Here is a 23,813-nt window from a genome sequence, read left to right on the forward strand (position 1 = left end):
GAGAGAGAGAGAGAGAGAGAGAGAGAGAGAGAGAGAGAGAGAGACCACTCCTTCCACCTACCCAGCTGAAAAGCTCTCTACAGGTTAACCAATGCTTTTTGAAAGTTGTGACTAAAAAATCTATCACTCTGTAGTCAGTCTATTGATAAGCCTTTGTAAATTTAGGTTGGTTCCTAGGCAGCAGATATGCAACCATTCATCAGGCCTGTACATGAAGTGTTTCCATTCTGTTAGAATCTGTACTAGCACAGGCTCTGAGAACATAGGGTCATCTCCACAGCAAAATGGACCATTGCAGTAGGACTGAGTAGAGATTACTGAGCTTAAATTCAAACTAAAAACATTTGTCTAAGGAGCTAAAAGTGTATATAACTTTTGCTAACATAATTTTTTTTCAATTTCCTTGTCACTGAACAGGTGAATGCTGTGAACAAAGTGAATATTTCATCAACATATTCACAAAACTTCTTTAATAATGTTCAATGAGAATTGTGTGCTGACGAATCTAGGTGGCGCAGTGGATACAGCACTGGATCTGGAACCAGATAGACCTGAGTTCAAATCTGGTCTCAGACTATTACAAGCTATATGACCCTGGGCAAGTCACTTAACCTTGCCTGCCTCAGTTTCCTCATCTGCAAAATGAGCTGGAGAAGACAACTGCAAACCATTCCAATATCTTTGCCAAGAAAACCACAAATAGGGTCATGAAGAGTTGGACATGACCAAAACAACTCAACAACAAATAAGATAGCATAGTGAGATGGATTCAGAATTAGTTGGAGGGTCATACTCAATGTCAGTTGGAAAAGGTCTCTATTAAACTCCTCTGCTGCTACAAACTTCAGTCTCTCATCTTACCCCAATACTAATAGAAAAGTTAACCGTATCAGTAGTTAAGAAGAAGAAAGGAAAGATGAACATCTATTTCCACAATTCTCCTCCAATATTGCCATTTCCCCAGCACCAAAACAGTAAGTCAGCATGCCCTGTCCCCATTCTATTTATTCCCTGATACTCATCCCACACACAAATACATGCCCAACTTAATCTTGTTTCTCACATCAGAGCCCCAGGACGTAGGATGTCAAAGTTCCCCTCTGAAATACAGAATAAAATTTCTTCAGTATTTTTTAAACCAAAATACCAACAACCACCACCTGCCCAGCCTTTGCCTTTCTCTATATATGGTTAAAATGAAGAAAAAAAAAATAGAGAAAGCATGAGGCACAAAAGGGGCACCCTTTTAAACTCGATCTGTTTCTTAAGTGTTGTAACCAATACATACTATGGATCTCTGCTCTCCAGAAAACTATGCTTATCATGACACAAATGACCATGGGTGTTAAAATGTTATGACTGCAAAATTCAAAATTCTTTCAAGCTGGAAAGGGTTCAAATATAGTATTGGAGAGACCAAGTTTCTACTGTCTGAAGACCAGCTAAACGGAGAGGCTCACTGCTGTTAGGTTGGCCACATGGTGATGAATATTTTGGCCATAGTGACCTGTGAAACAGATAAAAATGCTGTTTATATATACTCTTAGAAAACCCTCAAAGGTGGCATGTGAAAGATTCAAGGCCAGGAGAGCAGGAGAAATTGAATGTGTGTAAGGTGAACATGTGAAGTAGAAAAATTCTGCCTCTAAGCAACAATGGAATCGAGTGTGCCAATCCCTGGAACCCAAAGAAAAAAATGGGGGATGATGGAGAACTGAATTGGAAATAGCCCATCATAGAATACTATTGTGCTATAAGAAATGATGAGCAAGATGGTTTCAGGAAAAACCTGGGGAGACTTAAATGAAATGAACAAAGTGATAACGATGATCAACTATGACAGACATAGCTACTCTGATCAATACAATGATCCAAGACAATTCCAAAAGACCCATGAAAAAAAAAAGCTATCTACCTAAAGAGAGGGAACTGATGAGCTCTGAGTGCAGACTGAAGCAAACTTTTTTTACTTTCTTTTTCTTGTTTTTTTTTTTGTTTCAATATAGCTAATATAGAAATATGATTTTATGACTTCACATTTATAACTGATATATTGCTTGCCCTCTCAATGGATTGGGGGGGGCGGCAGGAGTGAGGAAGAGAATTTGGAACTCAAAATTTTTCTAAATGAAATGTTAAAAATAAAATTTAATTGGGAAAATAAGAGGATACTTCTGTACCCTTAAAAAATATGAAAAGGAAAGGAAATAGCCCATCATAGTTTATGCCAGCTCTTGTTCTGTGTTACTTTCACCTTTAACCAACCACTACCTGGCAGGCAGACTGGATAAGGTTGGGAGGAAAAGCGATGTGCTCCTGGCACCTCCAAGTAGAATTCTTAAATATACTTCTCCAGACAAAGTGTTACAAATGGCAGTCAGGTGCTATAGAAATACAGTTCAGACACACTGAGTTAAGCAAGTTTCTTTTCTAAGGTCATTTCTGTACTTAAACATCCTTTATAAAAATCTTATTTAAAAAAGTACATTTCAAGTTTCAAACAAAATTGAAAAAAAATCACAAAATTCTACAACTAAAATATACACTGAGGATTGTCTTTATCCTGACACTTCTATTTTGAGAGTTATACTTATTATTATAACTCAAGGACTATAACTCAGCTTTATTGTTGAGGTCAAGAGAAAAGTAGACATTACCAAGTATAAGGAAGGAATAAGGGATGGAGAAACTGAGCAAGAAATAATTACCAGATTTAATATGATTTTAGACTGACCTATTAACATAGTCACATAAGAATTTTGAAACTCTACTAATACAGAAATGCCAAACAATGGTTGTAAAGATAAACATAAAGCAATCATCCCAGTTTTAAATTAAATTACTTTTAGCTCACCATACTTAATAATAAAAAGTAGTATTTTAAAGACATCTATTTTACTCAGAAATATATTAATAAATAAAAATAATTTTAAAAGAGGAGAGAGATTTAAAAGTCCAACTCAGGTATAACTTCAGCAAATTAATTGAAACAAAATGTTTAACTGACCATGTATGTTGGTAGCAAATGAGTTGCAATGTTAAAATAGAGTATTATAAAATGTGTTACCTCTTTTGATAAAGATCAGATCCAAATTTTAATAAGCCAAATAAATTAAAACATCAAGCCCTATATTTGATAATCAGTCTCAGAACATATTTGCATTTGTTTTAATATACAGATATCAGTACTCATCAGACACTGGAGAAAAACAATGATTAAATTGAAAATATAAAGTCATTAATATGTGGTGCTCTGATGAATATTCATGAGTTATTAAGCAAAGGTCATGTTTTAATTCATTTATTTAAAATCTATAATTTTCTACATTAGGATGTCTTGTCAAGTAGCTATTATCCATCACCTACATAATACCTAAAAATTATTACAAGATTACTCTTCGGTAGAAACACAAAATTCCCTGACTTCTGATGAGACTAGATTAAAAATCACAATACTGGTGGATAAATTACCACTTATACATCTTTCTTTTCAATTTCCTTTAATCTATATATTTTGTCAACACAGTAAACAAGTCACCATCTGATATCAGAATATATAAATAAATCCTTAAAAAATTCCATTAGTTTAATCTATAAATTAGTTATGAAGCACCCATTTCAGAAGAATTGTGCTTAGGAAATGATGCAAGTTAAACACTGTTCTAGATGTATGAGACAGAATTTGCATAAACTGAATTACTAGATGCTTGCATTTTAGCAGTTATATATCATACATAAACACACAAAACTAGAAATCATAGTGGTTTAGAAATTACCACCTACGAATGGTAAAAATTCAATATAATTAAGCTTTTCAGAACAAAAGTTACAATATAGCAAAAAAAAAAAAATTGAACTCTGGGTGGCAGCACTATAGTTTTCCTTGCTAAAACAAAATTAGAAGATTGCCCTTTAAACAACAAGGAACTAGATTCTACAATCTGTCATAATTAGAGACTTGAAGCTCTATGTACAGAAGAAATCAATGCAGTGTTTGGAGCATATTTTTCTTTAAAAAAAAAGTTGTTAGCTAAATGAATTATTTTCTGCTGAACTAAAAAAGTCTCATCTACAGGTTAAAATAAAGTTATTTTATAATTTTCAATAATTATGTGACACTACAACACATCTCAAAATATGTCATTCTGCATATATACTGAAAAATGATACAAAATTATCATTTTAAGCTTAAGTAAATAGAGCTTTCATAAAAATCTCTAGTCTGTAGAAGTGCCTTATTATAACCTAGTCTGTTTGTTTCTTCAGCAATTAAACTGCTTTGGAATTCAACAAATCCAGTAAGCTTTTATTATTTATCTACTACATGCAGATCACTGCATTAGGTGCAGATGATTCAAAGAGGCAAAAATGAAACACTCCTTGCCCTCAAGGAGCTTATATTCTACTGGTACCAAGAAATTCATGAAAAGCCAACCTTATAAATATATTCACATACGTATTACTCCAACATAGATACCTAAGTACTTACCTTCCAATTCTATTCAATTTAAGTACCTTCTACATGCTAGGCAGTGTATTTTCAAAGATGATAAATGACTCCCAAGGGAGCTTATAGACTATTACAGTGATATGACACAAACTGATAAGTATGCTAGATATTAGAATGTAAGAGTCATAGACATTCTGTATACATAATAAAGAAATGCTATTTTACATTTTAAAATGTGACTATCAAAGGATAATAAAAATTTCCATTTTGAAAATAATCTAAATATTATGCAGCTAAATGTACCTTGAAAATATACTTCAATACATAGAAAGCAAATTAAATTAATGAAATAAGTTATTAAATCAAGTTTTCAATACTGCAAACAAATTCCTTAAATAAATAAATGCATTGTGGAATCAGTAGTTTTCATTTACAAATAAATGTAACTATAAATAAAGTGTTTAAATAGCTATTACAAAAATTATCCATAATCTCAGTTTAATAAAATCAGGGAAATGAGTTTCAGAAATCAGAAATTTACAATATTATTTAATAATTTAACAAATAATAAGTAATGGTACATTTAACATTCCATGTTGATGGAATTAATAAAAATTTAGTTCTTTTTTTTCCGGTCTTGACCCTTTGCTAAGTTTCCAAGCTTAGAAGGACTTTTATCTACTTTCTTCTCTTCTTTATGTCTGGATGCCATTTTAGTAGAAGCATCCTTGCCACTTATTGATCTTTTCATAATCTCTTTGTCTTTGGTATTTTTTTCTAGTCCTATTTTCTCCTTTTCTCTATCTTTTTTACCCTTGGAAAACTCCTTTTTGGATTTATCTGAATCAGCAGCAAATTTATCCTTCCAGTCATCTTTTTCTTTCTTCCCCTTCTTTTTATCTTCATTCTTATTTTCCTTCTTTGACTCCGGTTTCTCCTTTGCCTTCTTAAGCTCTTCTTTAATTACTTCTTTTACTTTTCAGGTTTTTCAATCAAAGGAAAAAAAATTATTTACATCACTTAATTTGTAGGACAGGAGCACTGAATAAAACACTTGCCTTTTTTCCCCCACGTGAAAAACTCAACAAGGAGTTAATTTACTTAATCATCTAGGTATATATCCTTCCCTTTTCTCTTTTAAAACAATTAAAATTAGTTGCATTCAGTTTCTGCAAAACAAATGCTTTAAGTTGCTTTAATTTAAAAAAATATAAATTCTTGATTTGCAAGACAAAAATGATATAAATGCTTTAAAAAAGAATCAGCATGCAAAATTAATAAATTAGTCCATCCATATGCACATCCTTAAATGAATATTAATGAAGACTTGAAGTTTCACATAGGTACTAGTATTGGGGGGGTTTTGTTGTTGTTATTCAGTCATTTCAGCCGTATCAGACTTTTTGTGACTCCAGGTTTTCTTGAAAAAGATTCTGGAAAGATTTGCCATTTCCTTCTCCAGCTCATTTTACAGATGAGGAAACTGAGGCAAACAGGGTTAAGTGACATGCCCAGGGTCATAGAACTAGTAAGTGTCTGAGACCAGATTTGAACTTAGGAAGATGAGTCTTCCTGAATCCGGAACCAGCACTCTATCCATGATATCATGGAGCTGCCGCAGGTACTTGTATAATTAAAGAGATACCATCAAAGAGATAAAAGTTATCTTGTCTTTAAAGTATCTATTTCATAAACTGAGGGATAATTTTTAACACCTGGTTCCCTCTCACATCTAATATTTCCCTGTGTTATAGTTAAAAAAGCAGCAGATTTGCATCCAGAAGAGATGAGCCCACATCCCAGCTCTGCCACTTACTAGCTGGATAAAATTAGGCAAATCACTTCACCTCTGAGCCTCTATTTCCACAATTATGAAATGGGGATACCAATTGCATTATACACCTCACACGGTAACTGTAAGAACTGAATGAGATAATGTACACAAAGAACTTTGTACTCACAAGATATTATGTAAACGTCAACTTTTATTAATTTGACTTTGTATCCCCTGTACTTAGAATAGTGTCTTAATGCTTAATGTTTGCTGTACTGAATTATTTTTATTTGATAGTTCCCTTCTTCTATGGAACTCCAAAGCATTTTATTACACACTGTAGAATCTCATGAAATAACTCACACTAAAGCAGTACATACATGCCAAGTATTATAGCCAGACATATGATTTTTTCATAACAATGAAAAGAACAGAAAAATAAAATTGCACATAATCATTTACTTTGATTCTCTCAGGCAAGTAAATGGAAAAAATTAAGTACTGAAAATTTTTTTGAAAATTTCTTTTAATAATCTCCGGTGTTTGAGATAGTAAAAAGAAATAAAAAAAAAAACAAGGTTGTGGCAACAGAGTTACCTTTAGTATATGTCAAACCCAACATTTTATTATCCATACTAGAAAGAGGAATAAAGGAAATAAAAAGATAATCTATTATGGCTATTGCTTATCTTGCTAGACCTTTTAAAGGATCTGTGAATGAGAAGTTAGCAGAGTTTCACAGGAGGATGAGGACGGATGTTTTATCCCCTTCAGAATGAAATCAAGATTTTATAGTAGGAGATAGCATTCAGACAACTGGCAAAATAACTGGAAAACTGTGTCAATTCTATAAATTGTGGGAGGTACTACTATTTCCTCAAAATCACAAAAGCCTCAAGTAGCAGAATGTCATTCTTTTGGAATGAAGACCGTTTTCATGGAACACAATATGGAAAGTATTCTTTCAACTTATTCTTGTAAAATTCATGAATTATTAGAAGGCTTGGAGAACGGGCCATTCTGATTGACTGAATTCCCTCAAAGTTAATAAGAATCATACTTAGTATTGAAAATCACATTCAAATATAAGTTTACTTTCCTGACTTAATAAATAGAGTGAAAATAATTTGATCATTCTTTGATAATTCTATATCTGACATTATCAACTGACTTGGAATATCAATGGTAATAGAAACTACCACACAAAAAGATTGAGCTCAATGGGTGCCAAAGTCAGAACATGCTCAATCTTCTCTTTAAATGTGAAACCAACTTTCTTTTCTTTTCGAATCATTTGCATCTCAATGAAACAGTAAGGTGAAAAAAAAAGTGAGGGGGATTTAGATTCGACTCTAGCCACAGACACCTAGTGGCTATGTGATCCTAAACAAGTCAACTAACTTATCTAAGCCTTAGTTTCAGTTTCTTCATCTATAAAACAAGAATAATAATTTCACTACCAGCCAGGTTTGTTGTGAATATCTGATGAGATGATGTATTTAAGTGGCCTTGCAAACCTTGAAGTGTATATGTGTGTGAATAAACACACACATACACACATATATGCTATTATACCTTGGATAAAAGAGCACAATAATTCCAGTTAATAATTCTATTTAATACATTTTAGTATATTGCTCATTTTTCATACAAGACAGTGAGAAATAAGATATTTTTCTAATTTTCCACATGAGATAAAGTAGTGAATATATTTGAACACCCCCAAATGCAGATATATAATTCATAACTACCCTCTCTCCAAAATCACACAGTGGTGCTCACACAGTATTTAAAATCTTCAGGCTCTTCAAACTATGTCAAGTATTATATTAAGTATGCAAACATTATATTAATAAAATTATTATATTTAAAATACAAAGACAGTTACCATGATGAACATAAAACACATGCAAAAGCACAGAAGATTACAAGGCTTTAGATATGTGTAAGAAATTCCACAAGTAAAGTACAATTCAATACAATGCAGCCAGGAAACTGGGCTATTTTGGCTATTAATTTTCAAAGAATCCGTATGTACATTATGGACATAATACTGAATTTCCATAATTAAGAAGACACTTCAAGGTCTCACAATGTTACAGATGATGATCATATAGAAAATTATATATTTTTAAAATAAATTTATGATTGAAAAATGCCAACTGAAGCAGTTCTGATGTAAAGGAGAGGGGAAAAAAAGGAATAACTTGATTCTTTAGGAAATCAAATCACTAAGGAATATGTCTTCTGCACAAAGTAAGTAGATTTAGATAAAAATATTCAGGTATACATATATATTTCATGGTCAAGTGACAGTTATAAATCTTTGACAACATGAAATTTAACTTGAAAATGACAATTCTTAAGTTACTGTCACTAAACCAATTATTGAAATCCTCACAAAGTTAGCTACAGTTTAAATATTTCCCATACCCTTTAAACCAATTTTTAAAAGCCATTTAACATTAGTAGCTGCATTTACAAAATCCATCTTGCAAAACTCATGCATTTAAAGCATAAAATCCATCATCATATGCATAAAGCTAAATCAAAAAAACAAAATACCTTTGGCCTTAGCTTTTCTCTTGGCTACCCCACCTGGTTCCTCTGTTGGTATTCACAAGACGGAGAGAGATTATGGGAATACATTTTTATGGAAATTAACAAACACCAAAAACTTACATGGTTGCTAAAATCAGTCCTGCATTTAGTCTCTAATATAAAATTGACCATTTTGTGTGTCTTACTTCAAAATTTTATATAAGTACTTACCATTTCTAAAATATTTAAGAAATTTTTATTTTACTGTCATTAACAAGGACAAGACCACGGTGTTATTTATAAAAAGGAAAGAAGCTCTATCACTTGACTAAGTAAAGACCTGGAAGGACACAAGTCTTCAAGTAACCACTAGGCTGGGAATCACTGACAATGACTTTTTATGATTAAGCAGTTTTGACAGTATGCGTGCCAGAAGAAGGTCTAAACTCCTTTCCACTGAAAAGGCTTGGTGGATAAAAAGGAAATGGTAGAATAACAGCCTCCCACTTTGCCACAACTGACTAATTTCTAGAAAACATTGGGACAACGCTTTGACAAAATTTTCCTTTACTGCTTCAATTATGTCACCAAAAATCACCAGACCTGTGATTTCACTGGTGCTGATAACCATCCACTGCTGCAACTGGCAACCTGTCTCTAGATAGTAATCAAGAGAGATGCCTGGAGAACTGAAGGATTAAGTAATTTGCCTGTCATACAGGCAGAATGAATCAGAGGAAGAATTTGAACCCAGGTATTTCTTGCTCTCAGGTCAGACTACTGTTCACCATACCATGCTGCCCCTATCCCTTCCTTCTCCTAAGACTTATTAATGGTTAATACTGTTTTGGCTCTGTTATTCCCTAATAACTGTGCAAAGTCTTCAGATTTCTTCTCCTATAATGTTAATAGACAAGTAAAGGGGATAGAGACTGAACCTGTGATTTCATTGGTATAGGAACCTCCAGGTAAGGAAACTTCCTCTGTCAATCAGGTTAGCACCTTCTCTGCAACTTAAGAGCCTAAGAGTTGCCTACAGCACTGAGAAGTGACTTGCCCAGGGTCTTTCAAACAGTATGTATCAGAGGTGAAGCTTGAAACCTGTGTCCAGACCAGTTCACTATTCACAAGTGCCCTGATAATGGCATTAAGATGCCATCCTGCTAAATGCCTTCACCACTTGCTGCACTAGACTGATGCGCATTCTCCCTCGGGGTTGAAGTAGATGATCTCTGAAAGCCCTTTTCAACAGTGAAATGCTGATTTCATGTCACTCCACTCCACCTAGATCCATCCTTCTTACCTGATGTCAATAACAATACAACAGCTTACAAAGTTATAGAGTTTTATAGTTTATAAAATGGCTTTTCACAGTCCCTACAAGAACCCAGTGTTCCTTTACAAAAGAAACTGAGGCTCAAGTAAAAGGCAAGCCCAACACTTTGATTCCAATGTTCTTTTTGCTCCACCGCATCATTTTCTACTTTCTAATCCTATACCAGATTCACTGTATGTACTATAACACACATTCCACATTACCTAAAATGAGGTCCCACACTGCCAAATACTGTTCTTCAGGCACTAAAAGAAAGGATTTGATGACTACAACCCAGCTAGTTAAAGCAGGGCCTCATTGGTGGACTTCTGAAAAAGGGAAAGAGGTCAAGACTATTGGACGCAAGAAAGGATTTTTATCAGCACTGACTCCCATATACTATCTGCCATACAGTAATCTGCCAGTGACCTTAAATGCATTTCCCAGTATACTAAACTTCATTATAGGGTGCATTATGAAATCAGTGATCTGGACCCCACTAATTAGGAATTCGTGGTAATTTATAAAAGGGTAGGATTGATTTACTTTTGCACTATATAATGTAAAAGGGGGACAATGAAGAAAATTAACAGTGATAATGAGCTAACTCCTCCTACTCTTCAAAATATGGTAGTAGCATCTGTTCTCTCATTACTTCAATATTAGAAGATTAATTGAACTCCTTGTCAAAACTAACACTTGTCAATAAATTTAATCCAACTCCCTCCTACAGGAATTATCTCCTCTCTCTTCTACTTTTTAAATCTCTATTAAATGGTGATTAATTTCCACTAGGTGATTAAATGATCTCCAAGCACTATTGGTTCCTTTCCATTTGTATATATACTACAACCTCCTGAACCCTCTAAAAATGCATCCCCTTGACTCTTCTACTTCACCCAGGAACCACTGAATTCTATTCTTCTACACCCCTTCATGGTTAAACTCCCAGTCAAGGCAGGCTACTTGCTCATCTCTCCTCAACTCTATACAATCTGGCTCCCACATCTAATGTTCTATTGAAACTGCTCTTTTAAAAATCACCAAGGACACTATAACTGCCAGGTTCTTTTTTCCTCCTAGTCTCCTTCATTTCTCAAATGTAAAGTTATTAAGTTCTGTAATTTTATCTCTAAAATTTCCTTCAATATCTGTTGCCTGGCACTCTAATTCTCACCAACCTGAACAATGGGGTTTATAAACAAAAGTCCCAAAACAGACACTTCCCTCTCTATCCTACTACCTACAAAACATGCATCACAAATATTGAATTGATATTAAGCTATTCGACATTATCTATAATAAAAGAAACTTCTTACTACTCTCTTCTAAATACTATTTTACTATTCCCATTTTCCAAAAAGTTTTGCAAATCCAGGCTCAATATATTTTTGTGACTTGTGTTTATTTGCATTTCTTTCTTCTATATCACCTTAAGCACTTTTTAGGTCCGAGGCAATGTTTACTTCTGCAAACCATCCCAGCCCCAAGCACAGTGCTCTGTATATAAAAGTCTCTCAGCAAATTTTACAGCATGACAAAAATTACTCAGAGCTGGTAAGGAAAAAGTAGTCTTTTCTCTTAACTCTACTAATAATGCTATAACATTTTACAACATTAACATCTATTATCTTTTCTCTTCTCATATTACACATAAAAACTATTTTTCCTTACAGAATCAATTTTAAAATAGTCGAGTCTCCATGTGCACACAAAAGACATTAACAATCATAAAACTAAAATGTTCCATTTGATTATGTTTATAAATGTATTCCTTAGAGCCTCTACCTTTCACCAAAATGCATCTCTGGAAACTACGCTTAATAATAGAATTATAAAAAGTAGATTGTTTTCTCCTATAATGCTACAGAATTGGAAAGGCCTACGGAAATTAGAATGCTTGCCATTCTACTCTATGCCAAGAGAGGGAAACCTTGAGTTACATTTCTTATATGGTACTATACCAGTAATTTTAGAATCTTAGGACTGGAAAAGACCTTTAAAAAATAATCTAAACTGCTTATTTTAGAAATTAGAAAAATGAGGCTAAGACTAATTCTTTTGAGAAATAGACAAATGAAAGGGCTACCTCACTGGAAAGTCCAAATGAAAGACATGAACAGAGGAGCAAAATTAAGTGGCAAAATAAGGTGGGGCTAGATGGAGCAACCCATGTTTGAAATTGTTGCTTCAATTATGGTATGGGTTTTTAAAGGAATATTATTTTCCATGGGGCTGCAAACAACAATAACTTGACAATTTTCCACTAGTAACCTAACATCAATTAAAAGCAAGTATTAGGATCCAAAATCCAGTCTTTGTTTATGGCTACCTAATAAGATCTCTTCCAGATAGGAAATGCATTTGCCTCCCAGAATGAAGGAAAGAAAGAAAAATTAAGTTCAGTGTTCCTAGTTCTGCCCTCACCACATAAGAGTCTTTCAAATGCTTATAAGACAGCTGCAATATTCCCCCACTTTTCAAATGTTCTCTTCTCCAATGCTAACCATTCCCAATTCAAGTAAATTTCTTTTTTTCCTTCTTTTTCTTCCCTCTCCCTCACCTCCATGCTAGAGATGACTACCATTAGATACAAATATGTGTGTATGTAAAATTACTCTATACATACTTCTAGTTATCAGTTCTTTCTCTGGATCCAAAAAGCATCTTTCTTCATAGGTCCTTTGTAGTTAATTCGGGTATTCATAATAGTCAAAATGAGTCACTCAAAGTTGTTTTTAAAACAACACTGCTGTTTCTATATACAATGTTCTCTTGGTTCTGCTCATTTCATTCTTCATTATTTCATGCAAGTCTATCCATGTTTGTCTAAGATCACCGAGCTCATCATTTCTTACAGCACAGTAATATGCTATCACAATTATATACCACAACATGTTCAGCCATTCCGTAATTGATGGGCATCCCCGCAATTTCCAGTTCTGTGCCTCACAAAGAGAGCTGTTATAAATATTTTAGAATATATAGGTTCTTTTCTTTGTTCCCCTAATCATCTCTGGAACCAGAAACTCCATTCCCAAACCCGAAAATCTTCTGAAACTGTTACCTATTGGCCACAGTGACGAAAACACTTTCTGTGTCCGTAAGGTCACCAGTTTCTCCCCAAAAACTTTGTAATTTTTAGAAATGTTTTCTAGGTACCTTCTGGCAGTATCATTTGTGCCCAAAAGAATTGCCAGAAGTAGTAATCATCCATTTCTACAAGTCTTCTAAAACATCACAATACATCTCACCAATGAAACTCTTCTTTGTAACAAGAAGTAGAGTTAAATAAAACACACTAATTATGTGTAGTATCACATGCCTCACTCTATACTTGTAGTATACCACCTCCCTACCAAAAAGATGCAGGAATGTTTTATCATCATAATCCTTGAGTCAAAATTGATCACTGGCATTGATGCATCTTTTAGTGCTATTTTCCTTTAAATTATTGTGGTTACTGTGGATGTTGTTCTCTTGGTTCTATCTACTTCATTATGCATCAATTCATACAAGGTTTTACAAGTTTCTTTAAATGCATATTCATTGTTTCTTACAGAACAGTAACATTTCATTACATTTATATATCACAGTTTGTTCTGTCAATCCCCAATTGATTGGCACCCATGTTTCCTGTTTTTTTGTTTTGGGTTGGTTTAGTTTTACTACCAGAAAATCTTCTGCTATAAAATAACTGATATAGAAGGCACCTTTCCCTTTATCATTTACCACGCTGGGGTATATGTCCAGTAATAAGACCTCAAGGTCAAGGAGAATGAACAGTTTAATCACTTTTCTAACACAGTTCTAAACTAATTTGCAAAACAGTTGGACTATTTTACTGCTCTACTAATAATACATCCACATCCCTATCTTCCTACAGATTGATTAATATTAACAATTTCATTTTTTTTGTCATCCTTGCAATTTAATAGGTCAACAAATATTTTAAAATGTGAAGCTTTGGGTCAATTATAAAGTGACATCTTAAGTTGTTTTGATTTGCATTTGATTCCATTTACTTTATTTTTGATTAGAGGCATTTTTTTCTTCATACGGTCACTGATCATTTGCATTGGTTCTTTTGAAAACTGTTGGTTTCTATCTCTTGACCATGTATCTACTAGGGCTCTTGGTCCTCACTGAACTCTTTCCTTCTTTGTTTTCACATCAAAGCCCTTCTCCAATTTTTTAATGAGAATTTCATTGTCCCTGATAACAAAGAAAGGGGAGAGGTATATCTCACCTCTTTTATAACTCTATTCTGGGAGGGAAACCAGCTTGCACTTCAAGCATAGATATAGGTACTTGGCCCTGGCAAAAAGACAAACATTGCACATTCTATACAGGTCACTACAAAAGTCTTCCTGGTTTCCATGCTTGCTAAAAGTGAGCACTTCCGTCTTTGTACCTCTTACTAGTAGCTCCCTTGAAGGAGTGTTGTGGCAAACTGGATTTAGAATATCTACAGCTCCAAAATTATTGCTCTCTAATTAAAATCATTTTTTTGGAAAATCAAGGGAGGCAGTTCCACATGACAACGTACTGGACCCAGACTTAGGAGAAACACATCTAAAACTACCTATTTAGTTATGGGTAACTCACTTAATATCTGTGCATCTCAGGTGATTCTCTAAGATTAATTTATAGATAGCTTGCAAACTAAATGGATAGAAAGAGTTCTCATACTTCCAAAAATCACAAGTTCTTGATATATCAATGTATGGAAAATCATTCTGTCAGTATCGAGTTACAGCCCTGGTGATTTTCATGTTACTCATACAATCTGTCCACCTTACCAACACTGCTAAAACACTCAAAGTGACCCAAAATGCTTGGGAAAATCTAGAATGTACATTAAAAATATCTGATAGAATTTTTTTTTGGTTTTGTTTTATAGGCAAAGCAGGGCAGATTTCGTGAAGTATACACAATATAAAACTTCCTCTACAACCCTTCTCCAAGGTCAGCAGAGCACAGCTTCTGTTAGTTGGCTAGATTGCTAGAAAAGTCTTATATCCAAGGACTGCTATGGCTAAATCCCAACACACAGAACACCTGGCTACCTTTTTCTAATATGGATTGTGTCTTCTCTCATACTCTTTCAATAGTTGGGGGGGGGGGGGAAGGAATCAGAATACTCCTCACTTCCCATTGCCACTTCCAGATTCTGCCTCTGCTGCCATTATCTAGCAACCTCTCCCTTGAGACTTCCCCAGCCTAAATACATTAACCAATCCTAATGGCAGCCCCCACATTACCCTTTCTCCTTTCTCAAGGAATGCAATTACTTCTCTCAGTCTTCCTCTCCATCCAAACTCCTACCCTTATACTAGACGAATTCATACATGTTCATCTTCCCTCTAATAGATTAACCTTTGAATTACTCCATCTCCTCAACTTCTATACTTCACTGACACATAGTCATACCTTTGTTCTATCACCCACAATTATCACATTTACATGACCAAGAATTCTGAATTACCATTATCTATTCATAACCTTCTGTCATTTCATTTTTCTCTTTGTCTCACTCGTTCTTCCTTAACTTATTATTTATCCTCATCCTCTCACCAAAACTCCCATTCTCTCTACTATTCTTCAGCTCTCTCAACCTCTGGCTTCATTTCTTCTCTCTAATCTTTATCCTCAACAGATCAACATGACACTGTTCTCTACACTCTAATCCCTTATCCTGGATCCTACGACCATTCATGCCTTGCCAAACCCCAAATCTAGATACTCTCCTCTTAAACTAAAGTGTCCAGAAATATACATGATACTCCAGATGAGGTCTGATAAGAACACTGTACATGGTATTATCACCTTTCTATTCACAGAAGCCTTTTTCCTTCTTAATGCAATCCAAGATTACAATATCTTCTTTGATTCTGTCATGACAATGCTGAATTACATAAAGCTTGCAGTTCCTAAAACCCCAGATCTTTCTCACAACTGCCATTTAATCATGCCTCATCTACTGTCTGCCAGTGAAGATGATTTTCTGCACCAAGTACAATTTACATTTATTCTTACTGAATTTAATCCTATTACTCAGCCTACTGCTCTGGCTGGTCAACATCCCTTTAGATTCTGACTTTCACATCCCTTAGGTCAACTAAACCTCCTTACTTTGTGTCACCTATCTGCTATCTGATGAGCATATTATCTATGTCCCACGCCATTCAAATCACTGATAAAAATGTTAATCAACAAAGGGTTAAGGATGGATCCCAGGGACACTCTAATGGAAATACAGCCTGTTATGCAGACATTGAACCATGAACAACTTAACTTACTCTTTTGAGTCTGGCCATTTAACTAGTTTTGAATTTACATGATTTTATTATCATCTAATCCCAATCTCTCTTTTTTCTCCACAAGAAAAGTATGAGATATTTTATTTAGAACTCTACTAAAATCTAGGCAAACTACGTAGAGCATGCCTTTTGAGCTACTAATTTGGTAATCCTGTTCAAAAAGGCTAGTTTGGCATAACCTATAAAGCCATTCCAGCTATTTGTAATCACTCTAGATGCTTACTATCTTTTTTTTTTTTTAAAGGATGCAGTCTAAAATTGATTTAGGAATCAAAATGAAGTTCTCTGGCCAATAGTATCTATCTGTGTCGGGTACCTGGAATTCATTAATGGCAGCTAGGTGCCCTCTTACAGTCTCCTTAGTTATCTTGAATATCAGTTTCCTCTAGGTCATTTTTGTTCTAATATTTCCAGTGTGAAGCTCATTCTCCTTGTCAAAATAAATAAATAAATAAATAAATAAATAAATAAATAAATAAATAAATAAATAAATAAAGCAAAAAAAAAAAAAAAAAAAAAACAGAAACAAAATAAGTTGGGCAGCTCTATCTTTGCTCAGTGGTCAGGTATCATTGTCACTGCACTCCCCCCCGCCCCACCCCGGGAAGATGCTCTGCTTTTGTTGGTCCACTTTTTTCTCCCAATGTAACTAAAAGTTGTGTTTGATGTGAGCTCAGATGGAGTACATCCTCTCCAATCCTCCTATCCCTCATCTCAACAGGGTTTCACTACACAGTATTCTTTTTTTTTTTTTTTTTTTTTGGCTATGCAATGGGCTTAAGTGACTTGCCCAGGGTCACACAGCTAGTAAGTGTTATGTGTCTGAGGCCAGATTTGAACTCAGGTCCTCCTGAATCCAGGGCCGGTACTCTATCCACTGAGCCACCTAGCTGCCCCATACTACACAGTATTCTTTGCTATACAGGTGCTGTACTGCCTACAGATATTTCTAATTTTAAAACATAGTAATAATAATGACAGCTAACATTTATATAGTACCTACTATGTACCAGGCACTGTACTAATCACTGTACAATCAGCACATCATTTGATCCTCACAACAACCCTGCAAGATAAGTGCTATTATTACCTCCAGAAACTGGGGCAAAGAGATTAAATGATTTGCCCAGGGTCACACAATTAAGTGCCTGAGGCTAGATTTGAACTCAGGTTCCCCTGACTCCAGATCCTGCCCTCTATACACTGTGCCACCAAGCTCCCTTGGCATCAATGAAAGAAAAATAAGATTCCCCTAATGCATGACCATACCTGATGTTCATGTTAGTGCATAGGAAACTCAGATACAAAACGAATCCAAGAGAAACTTTGTCCAGGACAGAGAATCTGCTCCCCCAAAGAGCCTCTTCCCAAAACCTATGAACAACCAGGACCAGTACACAACAGAGCTGACAGGCCTAGAGGGCAAAGCAAAGGAAGAGACTCTGGCCTCAGAGAGTACAGACATTCCACTCACTGTAGCAACTCTACAGGCTCAATCACCATTGACACCAGGCAACCAGCATTAAGTTTACAGAGTAAAGAGGATGCTAATCTAGGAATCACATCATATATATATTGTATAGACAGCAAACTGTACACAAAGAATTCTAATCTAACAAAATAAAACAGAGAATTAATTCAGCAAAACTCAAAATTCTGAATGTTTTCACTTCTTATATAAAGTATGGACCCTTTGTTTATTACACTCAAAGTCTGAAATTCTTTATACATAACTAATTCCTGTACATGAAGTTATAAAACTGAAATATCAATTTCAAAATATGCTACTTTTTAAAATGATTTAAACAATTTAAAGAAAATTCTCAACTATTTATTACATGTATAATCATTGGATATAAAAACACAAAATTTTTATTAATTTAAAAGCATTTAGCGTCAAAGCTTTTAAATTCTAAATAATCTTTTCTTCTCATCTCACTCCAATCTCTGGTCAAAAAAACAAAAACAAAAAACTATATATGCCCCACTGTTGAAGGAAGTCACAGAAGTCCAGGGTTCAGATAAATTACTTTTCTTCTCATGTAATTTTTGCCATTATATTTATCATGGAGAGAAGTGAGGCATAATCATTTTCTGCACATGTGATTTAAATTAGTATCAATGCAAGCCAAGCAACACTAATCAATTAATGGTTCTAACAGGCATTTGTAAGTTTATTATTACACAGATTAAATAATTTGCCATTCATAAGCTTATCAAGCAGTATATATTTTCAAAGTTAGTTTTATCTTAGGTCTAATAGTGTTATTTAAAATTAAGTTTAAAAATTAAACTCACTGGTTTATGACTATTAGATGTTTCAGTTTGAAATCAAGGGGCACATTCAGGATTAAGATCTTATAATTAAATTTTAAAAGTCACAATAAATGGTGAAAACCTAAAGCAATCTTCAAATGAAATTAAAAAAAAACCCGAAAAAAAAGATCTGCATCACTGCAGAACTTGAAATGAAACACCTAAATATGTACTGATGGAACCTTAATTCTGTTAGGTTTCATATCTCATTCAATATCACAAACTTCCAGATGATAAACATTAACTGGCTGACAAAAATTGGAAAATAATACTTCAACCAGTTCACTATTATTATGTTTAGGTTTTTTGGTAGGAATTTTTAAATACCATTTTATTAACTAGTAATTAACAAACTTCAAGATAAAATTCAGGGAAGATTGTTACTTTAATATAATAGTTAAATATGTTACACAAAAAACAGACAATATGGAAATGATAACTAGGGAACAAACAGATATATGAGGTTTTAATTTGAGATTGCCCTCTCCCTTCTTTCCTCTTTCATAAATTATGGACATTTTGGGGTCAAATTAAGATTTTTTTTCCATTGAGAAAAACAAGGGGTACCAATACAATTTCAGATTTTAGTATTAATAATTCCATTTGGAACACCTTTGTCAATATGATAATCACTAACAAATTCAAGGCATTGTAATGGACCCAATGGCATAATTTGACTAAATATTTGAAAAGTGAAGAATAGTTTTATTTTAACCTTAAATATGCTACAATTTTCAAAATTTCAAAAATAAAATAGTGAAATACCATTTCACAAACCATTTCACTGTGTGCACACTTTAGAAGCCTAAGGAGACCTATTCTAGAATAAAAAAAATTCATAAACGTTAAAAGTTCTCCCTAATGGATGCCCAAATTACAATAATTTTATTTAAAAATCTATGAAATAAGACTTATGACACTTACTGAAATGTTTAAAAATAATGAATGTACTAGCTTCACTATAGTGCATCTCTCATTATGAAAGTAGATTAACTTAAGAGTAACAGGTAATAGGTTTAAGAAGGATTTCAAGAAAGTCACTGAAAGTCTAGTGGAGAATTGTTTTTAATTTCCCCCTTAACAAAGATTCATGACACTACAATAAATTTTAGTTAGCCCTAAAAGTATTTTAGACCTTTATTTTAATATATAACTTAAAAGCCTTTGAATATCTACATCAATATTTGTAGATGAATATTAAATACAGGAAGAAATAGACATTGGATATTAGGGTGGGTGAATAATTTTAATATGTTTAACATTTATATAAGATACAAATTCACATTTTCCCACTTGCATAAAATTTGAAAAAAAAGTCATCATATCCACACCTAATAGGTCTGAATTTGCTATCTTAAATTAAGAATGAAAATTTGCTTTCATAGACAGAAATATACTGGCATGCCATAAAACATAAAACAATTTGTTTTAACTAACCTATGCAAAAATTATAAGGCTATTTTTTTCTTTGAAAAGTACTTCAAAAGCACCAATATAGAGCTTTTAAATAAAATCCATCTTAACCTAATGTAAAAATTATTTAATCTAAAATAAATTATGATAAAAATTAGTATCAATTGTTTTATGTTATAATTTATATTATAATAGTTATATTAAAGATCAATGTAGAAGCATGTCCTTTATATAACTTATCAATCATGCCAGAATATTTTATCATCAAGACCATTATCATCAATATTCTGTTAGAAAGACAAGCATTAAGTGTTAACAATAAAATAATACTACAGTTAATGTTTCATGTTTAGTGCGGAGAATGCACAAACTGAAGCAAAATCATACAGAAACCAACTATACCACTAAGGACTTTTTTTTAAAGTTTATTTTGTAGATTGTTAAAACAACTGTGTAGTGTACTTCCCCTAATACAAAATAGAAAATTAATGAAAGGCCCATCAACTAGTGAAGGAAGGTCACATGGTTGACTTCATTCTTAGAAAAATCAAACATTAGGCTCAAGTCCCCCCTGAAATTCAATCCTGATAAAGCAAGAAAGGAATCTGCTTCAAGTTTAGCACAAGCCAGTAATTATTAACTTTGGTCAACATTACTGGTTCTGTAAATCCAAAATAATACAAGTCTTTTTTCCCTGAACCCCTTCATTCTGTGACGTACCATCAACATCACCTGCAGTTTCGCTTTCTTCTTCTTCTAGTATTTCAAAAGGAGTCATTACATCATAGAGAAATGATAGGAAGCCATAAAACCAATCAGAGCTTTCCTCTGCTAAAATATTAAGGACTTCCTCAAGAGAATCAATATTTTCATTACTGCCATCTTTGGTCAGGCCTACACAAGAATAAAGGGAGAGAGAAAGAGAGAGAGAGAAAATAAAGGAGAGCAGTTAGGTGGAAAAAAAGAAATTTAGGAAATGTGATTTAAGAAAGGAATCTTGTACACGGTCATAGATGTTTACAGAAAAGCCATTTAGGAAAGTAAAGTAATGATTGCAACAGAAAGCATCAGATTAAACCCTGCATTTTGGACAGAAAAAGCACTATACAATTAACTCTCAATTCCATGCAGTAAGCAGAAGATGAGTGCTACAAGCAGCACAAAACTGCAAATAACTAAAAAGTTATTCCTACCAGATTCTGAATGCATTAAATTACTTCCTCAATCTTATTTTTTGCAAAAAAAAAAAAAAAAAAACAACAAAAAAAACCTAGTCTTTCTAATGATATATTACTTCAACTAATGATTAAGTTTGCACATCAGCAAAAAATGACATTAAAAATGTCAGATAATCCACAAAGTTCATCACTTGCAGTTAAATAATCAAGAGGTGGGTGCAGTATTTTAGGCCTGTCCATGATAATTCATCGATAACTATAAAATTTATTTCCTCAAATTTTTCCCCTTAGGCTATCTAAGGCTTTACCTAATTGACCACATCCATTTTTCACTTTTGTTTAAAAGCAGGCATAAATGTACTTCAACAAACTAGCCTCCACAATTCTCTCTCCTATTATGATCTTCAGCATCATTAATAATTTGAAAAATCCTAAATAATCATCCCAACATTACAAAATCAGGGGCAGAACTGTAATTAAAATCAATTCATTCTCTAAACTTCTTCCCTGTATTTTCCACCAATTACTGCTACCCTGACACATTAAAATAAAAAAAATAAATCAAACCAATGAAAAACATTAATATTTAGACTACTAATAAAGTAATCATTTTCAACCAACCAAAAGAAACTAAGTTTCAGGCTTTGACTTACGTTCTCAATTTTAAAGCATCTCTACTAAACAAAAAATTTACCCTTCAGGTCATGACAGCATCTTAATACAACGCAATTTCTGGTAATTTCTAAATCTTGGACACAAAACATGTCCCAGTGATGAGAATACAATCAGTCCAGGTTTTAAACAGGGTGGAAAGCTAGCAAAAACACATTACTAAACACAGAATTAAGTCAAGATGGAATGTCTGAGGAAATTTTGTGCGTACTATGATCATTAACCTACAAATATTGACAAGCTATCACAATTCTGGATCTCAGGATTTTTCCCAAACTGGGCACTACAGGCTTTACTGAACATGATTTCTCCACATATTATTAACATCTAAAATTAATATGAGAGAAATATAGGTACAGAGTGTTAGATAAGTGACATGATGAAGATTATACACAATTTACTCCACTTTTTTCTGTCAAAGAAGTACTGTGTAACCCAAGTTTTTCCTGGGTGCCAAATCTGGTATAAGTCTCTTCTTAGAAATCTTGTTGACAACATATCCCAACCTGAACATATTATTTACCCTAAAGTCTGCTTATCTTCCTAACTTCCCTACTTCAATCAATGCTGAGTGCATGATAACCATTCTGTCAGTCATTTAAGCTAGAAATTTCGGTTATCTTGAGTTAATTGCCAAGTCCTAAAGATTCTACATCTACAGGAGAATCCATCTCCTCATCTTCTATCCTACCCCCCTATTCTAGATCCCTATTTCTTTTTACTTGGGCTCTCATAACTAACTTCTAACTGTTTTAATGGAGCTGTCAATCTCTCCATTGTCTCAATTATACCAGTACAGTTAGTTTTCCTAATTAATATACTAATCTGATAAGGTGCCTAAAAATCTTGAGTAGCTCCTCTACTGTATACTGAATCAAAATCAAAATTTGTGGCCTGAAATTTAAAATGATTCATAATTCAGTTCCAAGGTATCTATCAGCTTAAGTCATACATTACTCCCTTTTAAAATACTCTATCTCCCAATCAAACTTAACTATGTTCCACAAACACAGTCAGCACTGTTACTTCTATTTCTTAGCTTATACCATTCTCTGCACCTAGAATCTGAAACATCCTGATTTTTTATTTTTGGAGGCAATGGGTATTAAGTGACTTCCCCAGGGTCACAGAGCTAGTAAGTGTCTAAGGCCAAAATTTGAACTCAGGTCCTCCTGACTCCAGAGTTGGTGCTCTATCCACTACTCCACCAATATCTTATTTCCCTGGATACTGAGCTAAATCTCAATCTTTTTCCAGGCTTCTTATCAAAAGACCTAGCTCAAATGCTATTTCTTCTAGTATACTTTTTCTCTTTCTCCAAGATGGAAGTGACCAGTCCTCATGTACTTTTACTTATTGGTCTCAAGAGCCATCTCACTTCTTCCGTGCCTTCTCTTACAAGCACTTCCCACAAAAGCCAGAAGTCAAACCCTATGAGGAACTTGCAACTTTACTGTTAGATTATAAACTTAGGGCTGGGCTATGTATCTTAGCTACATATTTACTTCTGTAAGTGTGCATTGTAGTGCTCTGCCTATGCAGGCACTTAATATATATTGAACCAAGTTGAACTGAATCTCTACATGCAATTGAGTTAGCTTTCAATTTGAACCCATTTTTTTAGTAAGAAGAAATTTTAAAATGTACATAATATTAATTTTGAGGTTTTGTGGCAGCATGGTATAGCTAATGGAGGACTGCCTTAGAGTCAAGAAGACCTGAGTTCAGGTCTTGCCTATGACATGTACTATCTGTAAAACCATGAGCAGGTTAGTTAACATTTCAATGTCCTAAGCATCTAAGAATCCAATTTAAAAACCAAATGCTGATC

General features: G+C 33.8%; 1 protein-coding gene across 5 annotated transcripts in view; it reads right to left on the bottom strand.

The window, feature by feature from the left end:
* LOC114054231 (aspartyl/asparaginyl beta-hydroxylase-like) overlaps nucleotides 1-23,813 on the bottom strand; it is a 151,422-nt gene that overhangs the window by 67,933 nt on the left and 59,676 nt on the right. Inside the window, exons 5-6 of one of the 5 annotated variants that reach the window (XM_027877410.1) lie at nucleotides 8,790-8,831; nucleotides 4,985-5,425 (exon numbers count right to left, since the gene is read on the bottom strand). The exons of 3 other annotated variants lie outside the window; for them this stretch is intronic. In XM_027877410.1, the coding sequence (XP_027733211.1) occupies nucleotides 5,067-5,425; nucleotides 8,790-8,831 (401 nt within the window). In that variant the 3' untranslated portion in view covers nucleotides 4,985-5,066. Of the gene's footprint in view, nucleotides 1-4,984; nucleotides 5,426-8,789; nucleotides 8,832-20,784; nucleotides 21,027-23,813 lie in introns of those variants that run through there. One more of the 5 variants, XM_027877411.1, reaches the window with a different exon arrangement.

Source organism: Vombatus ursinus, unplaced genomic scaffold (assembly GCF_900497805.2).
Source record: "Vombatus ursinus unplaced genomic scaffold, bare-nosed wombat genome assembly UNPS02014812.1, whole genome shotgun sequence".
Classification (NCBI taxonomy): Eukaryota; Metazoa; Chordata; class Mammalia; order Diprotodontia; family Vombatidae; genus Vombatus; species Vombatus ursinus.